The sequence below is a fragment of the Thermobia domestica genome, chromosome 18 (genome assembly GCF_964235325.1).
Source record: "Thermobia domestica chromosome 18, izTheDome1.hap1.1, whole genome shotgun sequence".
NCBI classification, from domain to species: Eukaryota; Metazoa; Arthropoda; class Insecta; order Zygentoma; family Lepismatidae; genus Thermobia; species Thermobia domestica.
The window spans coordinates 89,982,929-90,004,221 of NC_137471.1; the positions used below are offsets into that span (position 1 = coordinate 89,982,929).

General features: G+C 33.7%; 1 protein-coding gene across 1 annotated transcript in view; it reads left to right on the forward strand.

The window, feature by feature from the left end:
* Positions 1 to 18,274, forward strand: part of LOC145675167 (uncharacterized) — a 34,239-nt gene extending 15,965 nt beyond the window's left edge. The window contains exons 4-9 of the mRNA XM_081745538.1: positions 2,757 to 2,894; positions 6,186 to 6,769; positions 7,014 to 7,071; positions 8,940 to 9,071; positions 9,835 to 10,069; positions 11,917 to 18,274. Coding sequence (XP_081601664.1) covers positions 2,757 to 2,894; positions 6,186 to 6,769; positions 7,014 to 7,071; positions 8,940 to 9,071; positions 9,835 to 10,069; positions 11,917 to 12,092 — 1,323 coding nt within the window. The 3' untranslated portion in view covers positions 12,093 to 18,274. The remainder of the gene's footprint in view (positions 1 to 2,756; positions 2,895 to 6,185; positions 6,770 to 7,013; positions 7,072 to 8,939; positions 9,072 to 9,834; positions 10,070 to 11,916) is intronic.
* The last annotated feature ends 3,019 nt before the right edge of the window (positions 18,275 to 21,293 follow it).

Genomic DNA, 21,293 nt, shown 5'->3' on the forward strand with positions numbered 1-21,293 from the left:
GAGCAGGTTGCTTCCGCAAGCTGTTAGGTTGGTAACCTTGAGACGAGATGTCTCTATCTCTTTGCTGTTCATTGTTGCTCATCACCTTTAAATGATTGAGACCGTGTCTTGCCGAATGAGCTCAGAATGATGTTACGTCGTGAGCATGGTGACAGTGAAAGACCAGTTTCCCATTAGATTTGTAGGTACACAGGTTCCTAATCTCCATGGAGTGATAATTAAGAAATTTACGGGGACTAGATCGATAAAGAACTATGAGAAAATGGTAGACTATCCATACGCAACGAAGAGAAAGTGCACGATATATTAACAGCTATGCAACGTAGTCGTAACAAATACTGCGATGCTACATATTGTACTACTGCATGATAGGTGTATAGTCTTTCCGAAAGTATAACTGAAAGAAGTAACAAATGACTTTCCTAAACATTTCTCTCCAAAATTATCATATAAATGAAGAATTAAAACCTCAATTAGAATCGTGAAATAGATTTTTCTTGATACACTTTTTATTATTTTCAATAAATGATACATACTATTCAATTTTTCGATATTGTTTGAAGAAGGATATGTTAGAAGGGTATGTTATATTACAAATTATAATTTAAAATAAAGTGTGTTTTAAGCTTTGGTCAGTGTTTCTTTTGTTAAAATAATCAATCCAAAGCCATGGATAGTCTTACTATAATATTCAAGTTGTCTGCTTGAGCTCCTTCGTGGTTAGCGTACGCGTCTTTAGCGTGGGAGACCCGAGTTCGGTTCCCGGCGGGAGCTCATGTTCGGATTCAGTAGGTCCCGTCTCATATAGCCTCGCCGCTGAAAGGGGTGTTAAACTCAAAATCAACTGAACTCAACTCGTCTGCTTAACTCGATACAGTATATTGTTAAACTGAAGATTTAAAATTTCTTTGACATCCGTATTATACATATAACCGTAGCTTATTTCATGACTTCATTAATTTCGATACTCTTTCTCTGAGATTTTATTGCTTATCACAATGTTTCTACTGCCTTGCTAGCTTCTAAATTTTGACCTTACGATTACCGGTATGAAAAATAAATGAAATTTCTTTTGATATTTTAAAATGATTTCTTTCATATGAATCAACTATTAAATAATACATGTTTTTGTTTATGCAATATTTAGACTGAAACTTTATTATTATTGTTATCATTTTAAAAACTGAAATGAATTTTAGTTTTACGCCCAATGATTATGCTCTTTAGAGTAAAGGACGGATGATAAATAAAACTGAATGATTATGTAAGAATTGGTGGAATGAAAATGTAGGAAACGTGAAACTATGGATACGATGTTATCTACCGTAAGTTCACATGATCTGTGATCGAACCAGAGGTAAGCGTTCCATCACTGATATCCCCAATATTTGATTACTATTCAAATATTTAACAGTTAGTGTACAAATATAGATAAGCTCTTTCTCTGATATATTTGAACATACGTAGTTTCTTTTAAAACAAAATGGTTAAATTTCTTCAATGTTGCCACTTACATTTCTTTCCTCTACATATATCAATGATCAAACCTTAAAGATTTATTTATTTATTTATAATTCTAAAAATATTAATCAAATAAAATTTATAGATGTTTGTACAGAGGTAATTAGATGATAAATTTTATTGTCAGAGATATTTAAATTTATTTTAAGTTACTTACTCGCATTTTTAAAATTTCTAAGTACATTATTACGGATGTAAGTGATTGGTGCAGCTAAGGTTCAATATTACAAAGTAACGCGCCTATGAAGTACTCGAACTTAAGCAAGGAAGACCCGGGTTCGATTTCCGGCGGGAGCTTCTGTGTTTCGGATTCCACGTTAATCAGTAGGTCCCGTCTCATATAGCCTCGCTGCTGGAAGGGACGTTAAACTCAAATCAACTCAATCGAACTTAAAAAAACGTGAAATGATAACACTGCAAATACTTTTGTCTAAGCTTTTTATTAATGCCTGTTTAAATCAGTTTTATGCAATTTGTATTTGAATAAACGTTCGACAAATGCATATAGTGTGAAATGGTTGTACGAAACTTTTGAACGTCAGGTTTGATCGACCGCCACAATGTACTTTAGAAAGGTGTTGTCCCGTACTGCAGTAGCCACCAAATACTCACATTACTCTTTCTTATTGGCTTTTTTACTGTTCTGTTAAAAAATCAGAGACATTTGCTGTGAAGTTATATGTTTATCAAATTTCAACGATATTTTCCCATGTTCGCCTCATTCCTTGACGTTCAATGGAGTTCTGATCCTGTATCATCGTCAACACTTCTGCATCCATATCTGCAACGTTTCGATCAAAGTTTTATCCAATTTGTAACAAAGCTTAGGTTAGGATATTGCCCTATTTCGATATGTGTGTTTCGTACGATGACTTCACATTACATACATTTGTCGCAGGCTTACCCAGATACAGACTGCATCAAACCAGCTTAAATAGGCACGAACAAGAAGCTTGGACAAAGGTGTTTCCAGTGTTGTTATATCATGGTAATATTTTAAAGGGAGGCAGCTGTACTTTAAAAGTTTAAAACTTATATAAATACAGATTAACTTTAAGAAAATGAGTATAGACTTTGAATAGACGTTAACGCTGTAGAATTTTAAATGTATATAATTTTCTACATCATCATCATCATTATTATTATTATTATTATTATTATTATTATTATTATTATTATTATTATTATTATTATTATTATTATTATTATTATTAGTATTATTATTATTATTTTAGGAGAATAGTTCTGATTCATCAGAAAGCTTCTACTCCATCGATTACACGGATATGACGTTAGAAAAGAAGAACCCGGATTTGACAGAAAGTGAGGAAGGTATCACTGAAGACAGTAGTAGCTGGAGTACTGCGTCTGAGGTATGTCTGCATCGAAGTTTCTACTGCTTTAGTACCTTGTAATTTTTATCTTAATATTTACGAAAATAAATGTAACTTTATATGAACGAATTATCAGACTTTTTTTTTTTTTTTTTTTTTGCAATCGATTCATCGTCTCAAGGGAATGTGCTATCACTACCAACAACACTACGAAAACCGAGAGTGGTTGAAATTTACAAGTACTTCCGGTTTTAATAGGACTCTCCATAGAACAAAAGCAGTAAGAGATAGCAAATAATGGCTTTTTGATATGGATGGAGGAACAGGTCTTATTTTTGATCTTATTCCTCTGTTGGAACCAGTAGTTATAGAGGTACTACTTCAAGTTTAAGAATTAAATTTGTATAATTTGGAAGTCTACCGTAGTTTCACACGAAACTTGTTTGTTTAATAATATTTCGTTTATTTAATACAGTGGACCACAGTTCACGAATCCCTCTATTCGTGCAAAAATCGGTTCACGAACGATATTTCGGGCTATGAACACACACTTGTATGCACGCTATCAGTAGTGCTTTCAAGCATTCGTCATAAACATTATTTGTCGTTGTGTGGTGTTCAAAAATTTCTTTGCACTTTTTTGTATTTTAGTTTTCATTATATCTAGTTTAGGATAATTTAAGAGTATTTTCATTTATATTCTTCATCACAAAAAATATTTAAAAAGGCAAAAAGTTAAAAAAAAATACATAGCATGTTTCTGCGGCCAGAATAGATCAATTGTTGTGTATATTTACATTAATTTCAATAAAAAAAAATTTTAGTTTTTAATCACTTCAGCGTCCGAAGAATAGGTTCTATCTCCTCCCTTAACTATTTGTTCCAGCTGAAAAAGGTTCAAATTAACTATTCAAAAACAGCTTACGAAACGGATTAAATTAGGGACCCGAGGGTTCACTGTATTTAATATGAATATGTAATTCTTATTCAAACATTTTATTTATTATATTCTGTAGTTGTTAAATATATTTTTCCAGTGGCATACGCAGAATATAATCAGGGGGGGGGGGGGATTCAAGGACTCTATTTCATATACTTTCAGGACAAGTGTGATTTTCATATATATAGGGTGCTCAAAACAACACCGTCAACGTTCAGAAGGTGATGTATCATTTGACGCTTATATGTATTAAAAAAAATACGTGAAATATGCTGTGGCACATCTCACCTTAGCATACGTTATTTCCAACACGAGGAACCGCGGATCTGGGGTTCCCTAATACTTCAGACGCCCCGCTTACGTATTCCGTATTTACTGTTGTCAAAGCTTACCTTTTGCCTACTTAGATGCACCTTTTAAGTCACAGTATATCTAAAAATTCTGTTTGTAGCATGTCTGAAATTTATGTTGTGAGGGAATCCCTTGCGTACACCTCGCACATTACTGAAATAATGCATTATTGAATGGCATGTGGCTTCCTTTACACTCATATGTAGCACCACTCCATGGTTTCTCTTGTTGCATTGTAGCTTTTTCACTTTGAGGCAGTCCTAGCTGTGAAACTAAGCAACTTTCTCCATAGGTCCATATGAATGTTCTTTATTAACTGTGTTAGGAATCACCTCTCAAACGTTGTACTTGTTGTTTTGAAACACGATATATTGGCCAGAACGGATGACTCACCACAAATAAGTATCATGCTTATGAATACACAAGAATATTCTCATTTAAATACGGATGTACATTGATATAAAGATACATTTCAGGTTAAAAACACATACAAAGGATACATTTCAGTGATAGAAACACAGTGAAGTATACACGCTTGAAAGCGAGTTCAATATTTGGTGTACAAACCTTTATTTTTTTTTTTAACGCTGCTTAGATACGAGAAGGCATGGACAGATACAATTTTTCACAGTATTCTGGTGAAATTTCTGTAACAGACGTGTTTTATAGCTTTTTTTAATTGAGAAACTGAACTGAGGTTACGTTCAGCCACTTTCCGCTTTAAAATTACCCAACAACTCCATCATGTTGGGAGTGGGTACACTGGTTGATCTCCATAAACACTGGTAACTACTCGTTAAGCATATCGAGAAAGACAGTTCCATTCATTAATATCCTTTCAGGCATGAACCACAATTCTTTAGCAGAAATGGCACTCAGACCATGATTTTAGCAGCATTCTTTACAATGGGAATGATGTAGCGTTGAAAATCCCTTGTATTAGAAGGTCATCGTATGTATCTACAAAAGGTATAAAATTGCGATACTTGGGTCTCTGCCAAAAGTATAACTCTTTTCTATTGTTCAGTAGCTCATCCCTGATACTTTTTACAAAATGTCAATTGATCGGCAATGTTGTTGGTCGGCAATTTCGACTTTTTGGCAATCTTATAGGATTTGAAATTGGCACATAATAACCTCCTGCGGATTGTCCTTTGGTTAGGTAGATTCCTATCTTTTAGTAAACCAGCCAGGATTGCTTTGGCTGATCTTCTGGGTGACTTCTTTCCTGCCAAAAGTATGGCCTGATCCACACACTTAGTTGTGCACTTTTGACGTCCTTTTGGCTTTTTCGAGCCATAATTTCCAGTAGTTTGGAACTTACTTTTACTTATTGCTCTGGCAACTGTTTTTTGTACCAACCCAATCTGGCAGAAATTTGGCGAGTACTGTAGCCTTCTTCACTCAGAATCCTTATTTGTGCGTGTATTTCCTATGAAATTCTTTTCCCAAGCATAGTCACTATTATTGTCCTTCAACGAGAGTAGAAAAAGAACAGCACGCCTTCGGTACGAACAATACAATCTCTAAACACTTATGAGTTACCCACTATGAACAATTAACAGACTACCAACCTAGCAGACAACACTATCACCTGTAAAGAGAATGTCCACTACGTGATGGAAAAAAACGATTGAGTCATCCATTCTGGAACTTTCCCTTACATACGCCACTGTACTTCTCATTTCTTTCAAAAATTCTTTAATAATATTTGTTTTTCAGTTGTCACTTCTTTCCGGCTTTGCTATGTATGTCTTCGATAGGCGTAGCCCTGGTTTCCATTACAAATGGGAGTACAGGTGTAGACACTCGGAGAGTTACTTGAGTTTACAAGGTTCAACCTCCGATAAAATCACATCGGAAGAAGATGCACAGGCTGGCAACAGCTCGTGAGCTGAAGTGATTACTCATAGCTCGTATTCTAATTTATCTTTTGGTCCAACTAGATTTTTTTAAAAGAATTCTATTGTGTTTACATATATTATTGATGGTTATCCAGTTAATGTGACTTACCTCTGTTTTCTCTTTCTTTGAATTAGGATCTAACAGCAGAGAGTAGTGTTGAGAGTTATCTTTTTCCTTTTGAGACAACCTCAGTGTTACCGTCACATCCTCAGTCCATGTCTGTATCGTGGCTGAGAATGATTCTTGGTTATACACCTGTATCATTTTTGGCTATTGTTAGCGTTTCTGAAGCCGAACGTATCAGAAGCCTGCTGATAATAGCAACTGCAATAGGAGTACCTACACCCCGCCTGGTTACTTGGCAGACGATTCAGGTGGGGATGCCATGGAACATCGTGGACTTACCAGAACACGATTTCAGTGGTATTCCTCCTGAAGAATCGCCACTGACCATTTTCTTCAAATGTCTATGTTACCTGTGGCGCTTACTCCAGTTCAAGAGACGGGCAACACAGGCCATTACAGCTGGAGAAGATTTGGTGGAATCAGGTGTAGCTGAGGTTGCATCTCAAATGGAGGATGGACTGCACTCACGCACCGAGGAGGAAGTTGGCAGCCACAGGGAGGAAGAAGAAACAACTGGAGAATCGACCGTCATGGAAGACAGAAGAACTAAGCGTGTGTACGGTCCAGTTGTTCGACCGCCTCCCCGTTCCAGGTAATACTTCAAAGTCTTATTTGTTCATATATATTCTTCTGAAAATGGTTTGGGTTATGCACTTTTAACGACCGTAGTATTTCTCATGCCCAGCTTGTTAGAAACCTGAGAATTATATTAATGATGTAATAAGACTAAAAAACTTAATTGAAATTACTTACACTAAACTAATTTATTTTATTATTTGTTAGTGTACTAAATTGTATTTATGTTCACACGAATTCTAATTACTTTTTTATCTTAGACTTTCCAGGTTCCACAGGATAAGAAGCTTAATCTTCCGGCGGAGACAAAGCGGAACGGTAAGACAACAAAATAGAAATTAATTTTTAATCAATAGGAAGTTTCTTATTTTTATTTATTTATAATTATGAAATTTATAAGTTTATTTTTTCTCTTTGTACTAACTCTAAGCGTAAAAGTTGTGACAAAAGGTTTAAATTGTTTATGTGAAGATATTAAGATAGAACTTCCGAAGAAACTAAATTGACGCTCACAATTCTTAATTTAAATTCAGGAATGCGTGTAACTATGCGTTAATGCCGAAATATTCAATGCAAGTCACCATCTTCTTCAGCGTATAATGGATCGTTGCATCAAGAAAATCACAACCCAAATATTCTTTGCAGATTGAAAAGTTTGAAGCAAATCATATCTACTATTTCGAGCTATCAGGGAAAGTGATATTATCAGCTGAGCTTTATTAGTTAATACAAACTTTTTTCTGAACTAATTGATTTTATTTTTATTTTTCACCATATTACCAGGAAACATAACTACACAGATAAAAAGAAAAAATTCTCACAACACAGATGAAACCCCAATAATTAATTGAAACAGAAATCTTAATGTATTATAAATTACCATATTTGCTACAAACTATCCAATGTTAGATGTAAACTTAGCCATATCTGAAATATATATATATATATTTTTAATTATGTGATGGAAACTATAAAGGGTGATTGAAAAGAGCAGTGTGTGTTTATGTAAATAAATAAGCTTCTGAAGAAGATGGAGATTTCCATTGAAAATTTCGGTATTGACAGCTGGTATTTAGACACATTCCGGAGTTTAATTTAATAGTTGGTTAGGACATAGTTTAACTCAGTTTTTTTTATTTCGCTGCTACCTCTCTGAAAAGGAAGATGTGAAATTGTCATCCATATTTATAGTTTTAACCTCCTGTCACAGAAATAAAGCATAATCCACTAATGAAACGTACCTTAACCCAATTCTAGAATACTCTTAGCGTTTAATGAAAAAAATGTTCACAGATGAGAAATATACCAATCGATAGAACAAAATGATATGTGTGATTTTAAAAGGTCATGCGTAGTTTTTGAGAGAATGGAGGGAAAAAATAATTAATTTATAAAGTTAAAAATTTATTCTGTACCAGAACTTATTGAATTAAAACATGTTAAAATAACCTTCCATTAAGCTTTTCATTATGACATAGCCCTAATGAGATATAGCCCTAAATTATCATGAACTCTTAAATTTTTATTTTTATTTAACTAAAATATTGTCCAAAGATAAGACCATTGGCACAAATCCCTCTCAATCTTGGAGCTGGGGGAAATGTGCCCCCAATAATCCGATTTGAAATGTGTTTTTTTGGAGGGGGGGAGAAATGTGATACTATTTGTGTCTACTACAAAGAAAAGTGAGATGAAATTGATGTTTCTTGCTGTATAATACACAACAGGTTCACCTCGGAAATCAAATTCATCTACCGTAATATGAGTCTCATCTCCCCTCCCCCCTTCCAGAATAAGCCTCAAATCTGCTTAAAAAATGAACTGTCTTACCCGTTCCCCCCAATGTTGAAGACAGATTTACTCCGATGGAGAAGACAAATCGATAGATCCACGGAAATGAACGAAATAATGTCGTTCTTTACAAATAATAAATGACTGTTTTTAATATGCTGGAAGAAATCATACTACACATGTGGCAAAATTCACTTGAAGTAGGAGATTGTACTTATTGTGGACACAAACACTTTATATATATACTATTGAATTCCCAGCTGTTAATGATGTTTATATGCAACTAGAGATATTATGTAGAAAATAAAAGTACAGGGGTATTGTTACAAGTAAGATGAGTCATTGATGAAACAGATTTGGACTGGAACTAAAATAACTTGATTTATATTTCGTAGGAGGAAGTAACACGAAAACGGACCACTCCACCACCAACTGAGGAACGAAGTCATCCCACCTCTCCTCCTGGGACCTCGCAGATGGATCGTGAGACGATGGTCAAAGAAGTTTTCGTGGAGGAGATCAAGGAGGTAAACTGATTTATTATTTATTTATTGATTGATTGATTCCAATGATACTAATAACAGTATTAGATTGAAGTCATGCAAATAGTTATTTTAATATTTACTTTGCAAAACTCGCCGATGTTGAGATAAGCCTAGAATTAAAGTCGATGTTTAGAATACTCGGATGTTGCTTTCTTTTTAACCCAACAATCGGCACGTGTATAATACCCTTGGTGTAACCACGTTTTTACCAGTGCGTTGCATCCCATTCTTCTAAAGGCTTTCCTACAAGAAGTTATTCTCAGAGGTGAGATACGAGTTTCAGCAAGGAGGTAGTTTCTTTTATCTGTAGTTACGTTGTTTATTAAACTGAATGCCTTAACTCTCAGCAATAACTTTAATTATTTTTCTTGCCTCCTTGATGATTTGATGAATTTCTGCTTTAGGAAAACCTTGACTATCTACAAACACTTGAAAATTATTTAATGTGGTGTTAATCATCTCTTCGAAAGCTGGAAAGGAAAGGAAAATAAATATATTAGATTCTCAAGAACAATACTAATTTTTTCTTTTTCATAAGTGCTCCTCTATTAGGTGGAGAGGTGATTTTAACAACCAGTTCGGGCGAATCAGTGCGAACTAGCTGAATGACATCACTGATACTGATTTTTTTTTCCGAAACGCAAGTAGCTTAGAATTATCATTATATATAGTTTTCTATATGAAATTTCAAGAATAATAAATAATGCTTCTCTATTCTCATTAAATTTCTATTGTTTTATTATAGCACGAACGGCGACAGGAACCAAGACCGAGAAAACAGCGACAAGAGGTGACCGAGAGGTCACCGCGAGAAGTCGATGATGATAATCTGAGGGAACACCCAGTTCAGGAGCCGCCGTATCCATATCCCATATCTTGGCGAAGTAGACTTCTCTGTGTGATCAGTTGTGCAGCTAGATGCGTTGTCGCCCCGTTTTCGGCTTGTTTGTGCTTTGAAGTGGACCCCTGCGACAATTGGTGTAAGTTATTTTCATATTTTAATCTGTACAAATTAGTGTTATCACCATAAGAGTTATGATCATTAATCTTTATGAGTTAATCTTTTATGTACCAGTATACAAATGTTTACTTGGTTACACGGTGAAACCATGTTATAGCACTGATTACTGATGCTGTCCGTTGAACTGAAATGCAACTAATTCATACCTAGTCCAGTAGATTGCAACTTTTTGTGGCAAACAAGTCTAGTTGTCTATATTTATTTATTTATTTCAAATTATATATATATTGTTCAAATTATATATATTTCATTTAAGTTTTCTCTTTGTGAACGAGACTTCCTTCGAAATTGCAAAAGAACTTTTCGTGTTTACTGACACGTAACATCGTGACCCATCTGTCAACAGAGATCAAGCAACCTATTTCTTCCACCCTCCATTTTTTGTTGACACAATGTTGTACGTATCAAAATTCGAAATTGTCTTGATCATAGCAATAAGAAAATGGCAGTATTCCTCTTTTAATAGTCGCAGTTGGATTTTCACATTTAAAAAATGATACAAAAAGTGCTACTATTACGCAAGTGAACACGGTAGTTTGATTATAAATGTTTAGGTCATTAGCGAAGCCATGACTACTTATATGTCGGTCTTACTCGACTTTTGCCCGAATATCACCCATTTTTTGTATGATTGGATGCCTACTGTGAGGAGCATCTTGGATATAAAAATTTCCACAAAGAAATTGATTGTTATCTTATCTTGCCCATAAATAGCACAAATTTCTTAAAAGGTCTGTGCAATATTTACGCCTTTACTGAAATAAAATTGTAAAATGTAGCGCAGTTTTGCGGGAAGTTCACTTATCTTAACGGTGCAGTACCTTACGTCTAACTAACTTACTTTATGGCCTATTGAACCCGGAGGTTCCATGCCACGTTCACAGAAGCTTTGCACTGACTCCTATCCTTAACCAACTGAATTCAGTTTCTACTTTATATTCCTATTTCTGCGAGATCCATTTTAATATTGCCCTCCTATCTGCGCCTAAGTCTTTCTAATGGTCGTTTTCCGATTGATCTTCCAGTCAAGACTTTGAAAGCGTTCCTGCTTTCTTCCAGCCTGGCTACATGACCTGTCCACCTGACCCTCTTAGATTTGATGACCCTAACAATGTTGGGTAAATCGCATAAATTATGTACTTCCTCGTTATGAAGTTTCCACCATTCCCCTTTTCCGTTCCTCTTGTGTCCGAATATTCTTCTTAGGATCTTGTTCTCAAATACTTTCAATCTACGTTCTTCCCTCAGAGTAAGCGACCATGTTTCGCAACCATACAGCACAACAGGTATGATTATCATTTTATATATTTTAAGTTTCAAATTCCTGGACAGAATTCGCGACGACAAGAGATTTTGAACTGAATAATAAATAAATATAGATTTTGAACTGAATAAGTACGAATTCCCTGGTTTTAGCCGACATTTAATTTCTTCGTGAATATGGTTTCCGTCTATTAATACTGATCCTAGATATTTGAAAGTATCCACTTACTTCTAATTGTAAGAATCCCATAACTTATACATCTACTAGCTTCAATTATCAACTGTGAAATGATTTTATGCCGGACACGCTGCGACTTATATACCCAGAGACTTGAGACAGTAGCTCCATTTTGCACGCAAAAAGCCTTATATAATACTGTATTCAACGTGTAACCTCCCTCTAAATATCATTAGTCCCCATGAGTACTAATAGTTCCCAGATGAACCCAAGTACAAAAACTGAAATTAGAAATAATGCTATTTAAATTGTATAAAATATAATAATTCAAATCCTCATTATTTTTATATTTTTGTTCATTTTAGATCAACGAGAGGAAAGAAGAAGAAGGTGGGAAAGAATGTATGGAACCAGGGATCTTCCTCCCAACTTACTTCATCTTCGCCATGAATCTCAGTGTGGCCGCTGCTTCAAGTTTTATTTTTGTCCCTGCTGCTGCTGCATTCCTTGGTGCGACGAAGAGCGAGAGTGCTTCCTCTAAAGAGGAATTGAGGTAAAAAGATAAGCATTTCTAAACATAATATATCTTTCGTTTTATCAATTCGCTTTAATGTCCTTATCTGTATTATGTATTTGTAAGTCTTCGATATTTCTCTTTGACGTCTGTGTCTCGGATTTTCTGTATTAATTGTCTGCAGTTATGATTTCGGGTAATTTGACGGACTCTCAACTCGGCGACTTTTGAGAAATATTTCATCTTTTTCAATCCTTTAGGTTGTCATTTTGCAGAAGGGTTAAGTATTATGTTAAGATTAAATAGATCTTTATTACCTATCTTTTTGCCTCAGAATATTCCAGTTCCTCACGAACTAAAATTACATCCATTAAACCAAAGGATGATTTGTATATATATGTGTATATAATTTATGTAGTAATTGTAGTTACTCAAAATTCAATAGTAAGCTTTTGCTAATTCTCAACAAGTCGTTTTGTAGAATCTAATATAGTGAAACCTCACAATAACGGACACCTCCATAATACGGACAGATTTTTTTTTTAATCCCGTTAAAACTGTTTGTATTATAATAGGACAGGAGCCTCAGCAGTCTTATTTTCCCCCAATGCTTTAGTAAGCTCATTGTTCTCAGTTTATACATATTCAGCACAAAAAATGCTCCCTTCAATTTAAAAATAAAACGTGGTCACGCTAAGGAAACAGAAATTCTCTTCTCTACAAAACATCTTTCAAATTCAATCTCAATAAATTGGTGAACCACCACACACAACATTCTTCATTTTCCTGTACATCTATCCAAACTAAATTGCTTCCTGGCGTTACTGCTTCAACACTTTCTATGGTGGAGAACCAATTATAAGACCAAGAATTCTACACGAAATTTCTTTTCTTCCCTGAAAAAGTCACTACTTCTGTTTCCCTTGGTACTTGTATCTTCCCTTGCAACCCCACATAAACACATCTCTTCAATGATACTTCTATTTGTTTACAAAACGAATTCCTGCTTTACTCCCCCAACAATTGGAACATGTCTTCTCTGTAACTGTCAACTTTCATTTACAGACAAATAATTACGTCCTATCAATGCCCGTTATTGAAAGGTATCACTGTAGTAGGAAGATTTCTGCATGAAGTTTATATTGTATTGAGTTTATAACAGTATTTAATGATTATTGTTACACTTCTATTCTTCAAGAAAACAAAAATCATCATTACTTAACCTCAGAAGATCAAAGAATGTTTCAAATTGTTTCATGTAAGTTTCATATAGAACCAGTAGTACAGGACTTGTTCCAACGATTCAAGTGAAAAATGTTGAGTCATCCTTCCTATATCATTGGCCTGTCACGTTGGGACCTTCACATCTTCGGTCTGCTGAAGAAGCCACTAAGGTGACAGGTTTTGATGAGATGACATTTCACATATGATGAAATGAAGGCCACCGTACAACAGTGGTTCAAAGACCACCTTCCCGAATTCTGTGTGGAGGAATTTAAACAGCATCATAATTGGACAAGTGCCTGAATGTTTGTGGTGACTTTTGACAAACACACTGACTCTCAGTCACATTAAGTAAATATTTCAGCGACTGTAGATTTTAAATACAAGAGAGAACTATAAAATTATCTAGTACATAGTGTTAAAAAGTCAGGTCAATGTATTCACACATGATGGTGCTACACTTCCAAACGGGTTTGATTTATTTTAAAAATTAAAGGCGGTTACGAGTATCAAATCTCAGACTTAGTGATCGAAAGTTAAGAATACTAATATTCCAACTGTTTCTTTACACAATACATATGCACTGTTATAGACTCAATATAGAAATCAATAAAAATAATAATAATAATAAAATAAAAAAGTAAAAAAAATAAAAAATATAAAAAAGTAAAAAAATAAAAAATAAAAAAGTAAAAAAAAATAAAAAAATAAAAAAGTAAAAAAAATAAAGTAGGTAGAAAGTAGTGTTAAGTAGAACAGTTGTGTAGAAAGTAGAATGTAGTGTAGTATAGAACAGATATATAATATAGAAATAGAAAATATATTGAGTAATGCAGAAATCTGAAAAACAAAAGTAAAATAGATTCCAAGCGAAGTAGAAAAAAAGAAAAAAAGATTAACCCTAAGTACAACAAATCAGGAGAAAATGAATCACTTGCTAAGCGTCACAACATGTATTTTGCTCCTTTTCCACAACGGATTTCGACTGGATTTTTGACACGTATGTACGGTGTTAGTCTATTCCTAATGCACTGTACCAGGTACATCTGGGCGTTAATAGCAAATCCAAATCGACACAACAACGGTTGGCTAACACTTTTAGGACCCATAGCAATCCAAACAAGCACTTTCTCTTCAAATTTCTTCTTTTTGGAAAATTTAACACTAGATGGGACTGTAGAGATTTAAGATGTATAGAAACCGTCATTTCCATTGATAGAGGCATGGGACAATGTAACATAGGCTTCATCATCCAAGATGAAATCACGAGCATCGAATTTTTGCAACAAGTGGCCACACTTGAGTTTAATCATGCATTTTTGTTGCTCTGTGCGCTTCGGGATGGTCACTCAATTCCATTCTTACATCTTTTAATGATGTCGTAGGTTGTTCTACGCGGTACTCCTTCCGCTGTAAAATGTTTTACTGTGCACATTTTACCCGTGCTTTGTTGTGTCCCGTAGAACTTGTACACACATTAGGTCATCCTCGCCGTCAAACAGGATCACGATAGCACCACTTGTTCCTGTATCTGTTGGTGCACTACTGGCTCATCATCCTGACAGGTCTACCGCCTGTTCATGTACTACGTGAGACAGGTGCTGTCCTCTAGAAGTTTGTATATATTTATATTGAACACACTTTACTATGTGACAGTAACATTTTATGAAAACTGATAAACCTTCTCTTGGCACATTTCTTTTTCTTTTTCGCCTCTTTCTCAAACATCGATTTTGTTATCAATATATGTAGTATATCTTCCAAATCGACTTCTCAAAATAATCCTGAATGTCATGTCGCTGTAATTCTCTTGTAAATATAATTGACCATATCAATCGGTATTTCGCATGATATTATGTCTTCCTGCCATGCTTGAAGTTGCAGATGCTTCTTCACTATAGTGTATTTGTAGGTCATCCTAAAAGCTATTTTCTTTTATTGAAATTCCTGTTTCGTGCGCATCGACAAATTATGCTATGCAAAGAGATTTCATGAGAATGTTCACGTGTTCTATGGCGCTCTTTGAATGATTAGGGCACATTAGATGGAAACATCTTTTGTCATGATCATTGTACTCTAGGGTTAATTCCAAAAAACATTAGAATTAGATTGTAGAAATATAGTATAGTGTAGATTTCAAATGAATATCAGTTAATTAAAGAATAAAAAAAATAAAGTATTTGTTGTAATTAAATGAATATTAGATTAGTTGAAAAATGGAAGTCATTACGCTTGGAATAGAAATGAACCACATATTTCGTAAATCTTGACAATTTTTAAATTCTACACTGCTTGACAAACTTTAAAAAATGCTTACTAAAATTAATTGACATATTTTTGTTGAACTTCTTTTGTTTTGATTTTCATGTGTATATTCCATTACTTAGACTTGATTAAAGACCATAATAAACACTGTTGTAATAAATTAAACAAGCTGAGACTGCCTTCCGTGTTCCACATTTTAAATGCTTCGAGCTTGGATATTTCAGCATTCTTCAGTGTCCACGTTTCTGATCCGTAAAGCGCCACGCTCCATACCAAGTCATAATAAATCATTTACGAACATCCAACGACACATTTGTTGATGTTAGCAGTCCTCTTTTTCTATTGAATGCATGTTTAGCCTGTGCTATTCTGGAACTTACATCTTTTTCACTTCCGTCCGAGAATATTAGACTTCCTAAATAAGGTAACCCTTCGATTTTTTTCTCCATCTAGCCATACGTTTGCCCCTTCCTCTGCTGCTCTTGTGTACTTTATCGCTTTGGTTTTCTTCTTATTTATCTTCATTTTGCATGTTTTTCCAGTTAATCTTTCAAGTTTGAAAGTCTGGGATGATAGCTATGTATACAATGTCTCATGTACCCCCTTTGAACTAACTTTTTATAATGGGTTAATACCTCAACTTATCCACTATGCTTTACTTTCCAATTTTCAATGTTCATTTTAGTTTTAGTTGGGTTTGTTTCAACTTTAGGCCATGATTTTTCAATTTGTCGTAAATATTCTAGTGTCTGTTAATTTAACAGACTTGTTAATAACAGGTCTGTTAATTTCAAATATTCAGAACGTGTCTCCGAAGTCTAATATTGCTAAGAACTTGAATTTCTATCACTCTACCATTACAAACACTTCCCAAGATCCATGATTTTTTATCCAATAAAGAGTAACCGATTGTTCTGTGTTATGTGTCTGGTTTACATTTAATAAATTGAACTGTTAGTTCTGAGCTGTAAATTAGTCGCTTTTTCAATAATCTCTAACATGACAGCACACACTTTTCTTTATAATAATAATAATAATAAAAACCAATGTACATACAATTTTTACTAAAGCTACAAGAAGCATGTGACAGCTAGAATTTTCTAAAAAGGCCATTTATGAATAGTTTCTGATAACAGTAAAAACTGTTTTTATTATTTGTTAAATTTTTTCTAGATTCTTTCAGAGAAACTGATGTTTCCCAATAACTATTGCAAGCTTTTTTGCAATAATAGTTTCGGAATCACCATCAAAAGAAAAGATTTATGCACAATAGGCGAAATAGCTATGTTTCTTCACGTGGTTTTCCACTAAAATACTTATTTGTAAATAATAATAAGTAATAAAATAAAATAAATAAAAAAGAAACATAAAATTAATAACTAAAACATAAGAGATCAAACATTTATGCACAATAGGCGAAATAGTTCCCTAACTTCATAAGTCTTCTGATTCTACTTAAACATTATGTAGAGAACAAAATAGAGAAAGTAAAATCACACACTATCTGTAGTGCATCATTGAGCTTACATCACTTACACATATTCCTATGCTCATTACTCGAACTTGGTTCAGTTAACAATGTTCTTCTTAATAAAAGCGAATATATCCTTGTTGGCTACTGGCCTTACATTTGTTTCAGTTATTTCTTTATAATCCGTAGAACATTACTTAAAGTAAATTCGAGTAGTTTTCACGAGGAAAGGACTGCAATTCACATCAAATGTGACTCATAGTCTACAGTACCATTTCGTGGTTGAGTGTTTCTTTGATTGCGCCTAATATCGGGTTCCACCCTGAGAAGTGGTTCGGATGTTTGTCTCATATTGTCTAGATGCTGATAAGCGATGTTGATGAGACCGCAGAATCCTTTGGGAAACGATGAAAAATAATGTCTTTATTGCAACTTCTGCTGTTGTTCTTCAAGTTGAAACAGCATTTTCTTTAGATATTAGACATGCACTCACTCACTCAGCATTAACACATGAATATATGATAATAATGAAAAAATACACACAACAAAACACAGCCCACAACACAATCACAAAACAAACTAATTTCTAACATAAGTGCTTCTCAAATTCTTGTTTTCAGCCACACATGTTTCCCATTAATTTGCATTTGTGTATGTGTGTGTGTTTGTCCCTTTAGTTGTCGCCATGTGACGTCATAGTTTGACCTCTGCTTCCATGGAGAAAAAAGAGGCGTGTCTGACCCTAGCCTTAAATAGAGTAGTCTTGGTTCTTTCTGTAAACAGTCATGTTCTGAAATATGTATCAAATTTTGGTGAAATTTGAGTGGTACAATTCTCTTCCATTACAACCCTGAGTGATAAATTATACATTCATTCATTCTCTGGTACTTATATGATTCTTTCTTCTAAAAAATCTCTAGAACATATTATAATCTTCGTATCTGCTTCTTCCTTCTCCCAATAGCTTCGGTTATGTTTACACGTCTTCTTTCAGATATTTCTTTGTCTTCAAATGGTTGCATAAGTTCTTATACGTCCTATTAACTCATATTCATACATAAAGTGTCTCTTGATTTTTCGATTTGCATCTTAACTACTATAGCACTAATGATGCATTACGTATCTTAATCTTCACAAATCCAAAATAAACAGTTAATGAGAAAGTCAACATTACATAGGTAAATAATATCATGAATGAAAAAAAAAAAAAAAAAAAAAAAAAAAAAAAAAAAAAAAAAAAAAAACATAATTTCACTCCATTCAATTAACACAGTAATTTTGTCAAGCAGTGGCATATAAATGTACATATTTATTATATATTTTTTAAATAAATAAAATCCCCTTCCTGTGGGACGCCTACACGTGCAAAATGATATCTATTGAATTGTGTTCAGTAGAAATCTGTTGCAGCGAGGCAGTTTGTGCAGTTATTTAGAAGTAAATAAAGTAAACCAATAACCAGATAGTGATTTCCTTTGGACAATAAAAAAGAATTTATTCTTCAGTTTGCATTTATACGTTTCATATTCAAAGCATAACATCAAAAAGTAATCTGATAGATATTATTTCGTAAAAAAAAAAAAATAAATTGGTGAATTCTACCACTATCTTTTGGCTGTTGCTTATTAGAAATTAGAAATTGTACTACTATCTGTTGGCTGTTGCTTAATAATAGTTGTGCAGTGTCTCGTGGCGAAGGGGGTGTCCAGGAATAGCTCCTCTTCATATGATGAAGCTATCCCTGGGGCGAAGGGCTCACTAGAGGTAAGAGGTAATTAATATAGTTATAATTAGTATATTTTTAACTAAATTTAGTTCATAAGCATTGAACGAGTTTAATATAGTGTATTTTTTTTAATTTTTTAATGAAATGGTAAGAGAGTAATATTTTTGAAATATTCATAAAAACGAGAAAATAATAATTATATGTCATGTTTTCAATTATGTTTGTAATTTTATTGTAAATATTTTAATATATATATATGTCATGTTATGTTTTTTTCTAAATAATTATCTTTGTATATTTTATGAGTAGATAATTATGAAATGTTCATATGATCATGCTACTGCGTAATTATATATTTAAATGTGTTGTTTTGTTTGTTCATGTTTTCATTTTACATTTTCATTTTGTATATACTATATATCAATGTTTTTGTTACTAACTTGTTTGTTAGCTTTAATAATTATTACCAATATAGTTTTGTACTTAGCTCAAATGTTTTCTTTTCCTTTTAAATATTGAATGTATATTAACAGTGAATTTTGTAAAGTAAGTAAATTAAGCTGGCAAAACAGGATAGTCTGTGATAAACTTTCTGTTGGAAAGGAAAACAAACACTTTATGTTAAAGGTAAATACAAAATATTTATTGTACTTATAAAGATGTAAACAATATCTTAAGAAGATATTGTACTTTGATTTGTAACTTGTTAATGTAGCGTTGTTGCTATATATGCACACAGGAGGGCTATTTTTTCAATCTCTAGTAAAGTAGAAATAAGAACATGAATACATAAATTCATCAGAATAAATCTAGTCATCAAAGTACTCATATAACAACTTCACGTAAACGTTTCAACGACCAAATTTTGTCATTCTCAGTACATGTTTCTTAAGAACATCACACTGTTTGTGGAACTACATTTTCTCATCTGCTGTAGAAATAATGTTAATAAATTTTGAATTACTGCCTTTAAATTACCTTGTCAGGTAAAAGATGCCTGTGAATTATATATCTACACAATGCTATCTTGTTAATACAGCTTTACGTGATGGGAACTGGTATGGATTTCTTACTGAATCACGGGTGGTTTACCTCTTAAATCTGTTTTGTTTGTCCATTTTACCTGAATTCAAAACTTACTTTCAGTTCAACGAAATCCTGCAACTTATATAACAATCCTCAGCACATTTGTAAATTCATTTAACTTGCTATGAAGAACCGGTACGAATATTTCATTGAATCATTTTGACAAAACTTTTAAACTCTGCATTGTTTTCAACTTTACCGATACTCAAGTGAAAATTGTGGCAATGCCGACCAAGATACATATCTGTGCTCCAAACTTAATGCACTTAACAAAATTATAAATCTTCGAGCAACACTTTATTTTTCACTTGCTAAATATTGTTCTAATGTTGCTAACTCAAGATAGCACACTCTGATATATCACACAGGAGCAATCCTGTGCTATTTCTACATAGCTACCGTTGTAATTAAGGCATTTATCATATCTTTGCAAGAATTTATGCCCTCCGCAAAGTAGATTTTTTCCCCTTTTTACTTACTTATGGTCACTATAAGCCTTTGTTAGCTTTGAGGTGCACTTTCATCTCTATAATCTTGAACTGCACACATGTCTTGTCTCTCGTAACAATTTTGTCCAGGAAACCCTCCCCTTTCGCTTCGTAGCGTTCCGAAAATTTCAAGGCCGAGTCAGCAGACATTTCAGAAATTTTGAATTTACGTCTTTAATCAATTTCCGCCCGTGACTTCCTTTGCCATTCACCTTGGTACGTCCCTTTTAAAACTTTCTATGCCCTCGTACACATAACTATCATTCATAAAGTTCTCGCTGTAGAGCTCATTCATTCGATGACAAATTGTGGCTGAAACCTAGAGAAAGCGATTTACAGCATTAGATCACACTTGGTAAGCACTACGATTACACTTGATATGTTCCTACGCTTGATACTCGAAAACTATTAACATGGAGATTGAAAAAATAGACATCTATATTTATAGTATGTGTAGGTAGCATGGACGGAGTTATGGGGGGCATTGCCCCCCAACTTTTTCGACAAAAAGTAAAAATGCCACTTATAAGACTCTTCAATTCTCATTTGTATTTATCGTGCCCCCCTCCCCAGCAAAAAAAGGTCTGCCGCCCAGCAGACAATTTCTAACTCCGCCCATGGTAGGTAGGTAGGCTGATATAAAGGTAATAAATCGTAAGAATCGTTCATTAGGACTAAAATAAGACATACCGTATATATAATGTGTAAGTGTGTTGGTAAATAGCTAGATATAGAGGCAATCTTAGATTTTAAGAGTCATTCACTCGGGCTAAAATAGGATGTAGTCTTGAAATATATATATACAATATGTGTGTGTAGAGGTAGGTAGGTAGATAAATGTAGAGGTTACCATAAAAATCATTAGACTAAAATAGGAAATATCCAGTAATATTACAACGGATATAAAAGTATGTTAATGTAAAATTGATTTATTTGATATAATGTTGTTTGGCAAACTTTTAAAATTA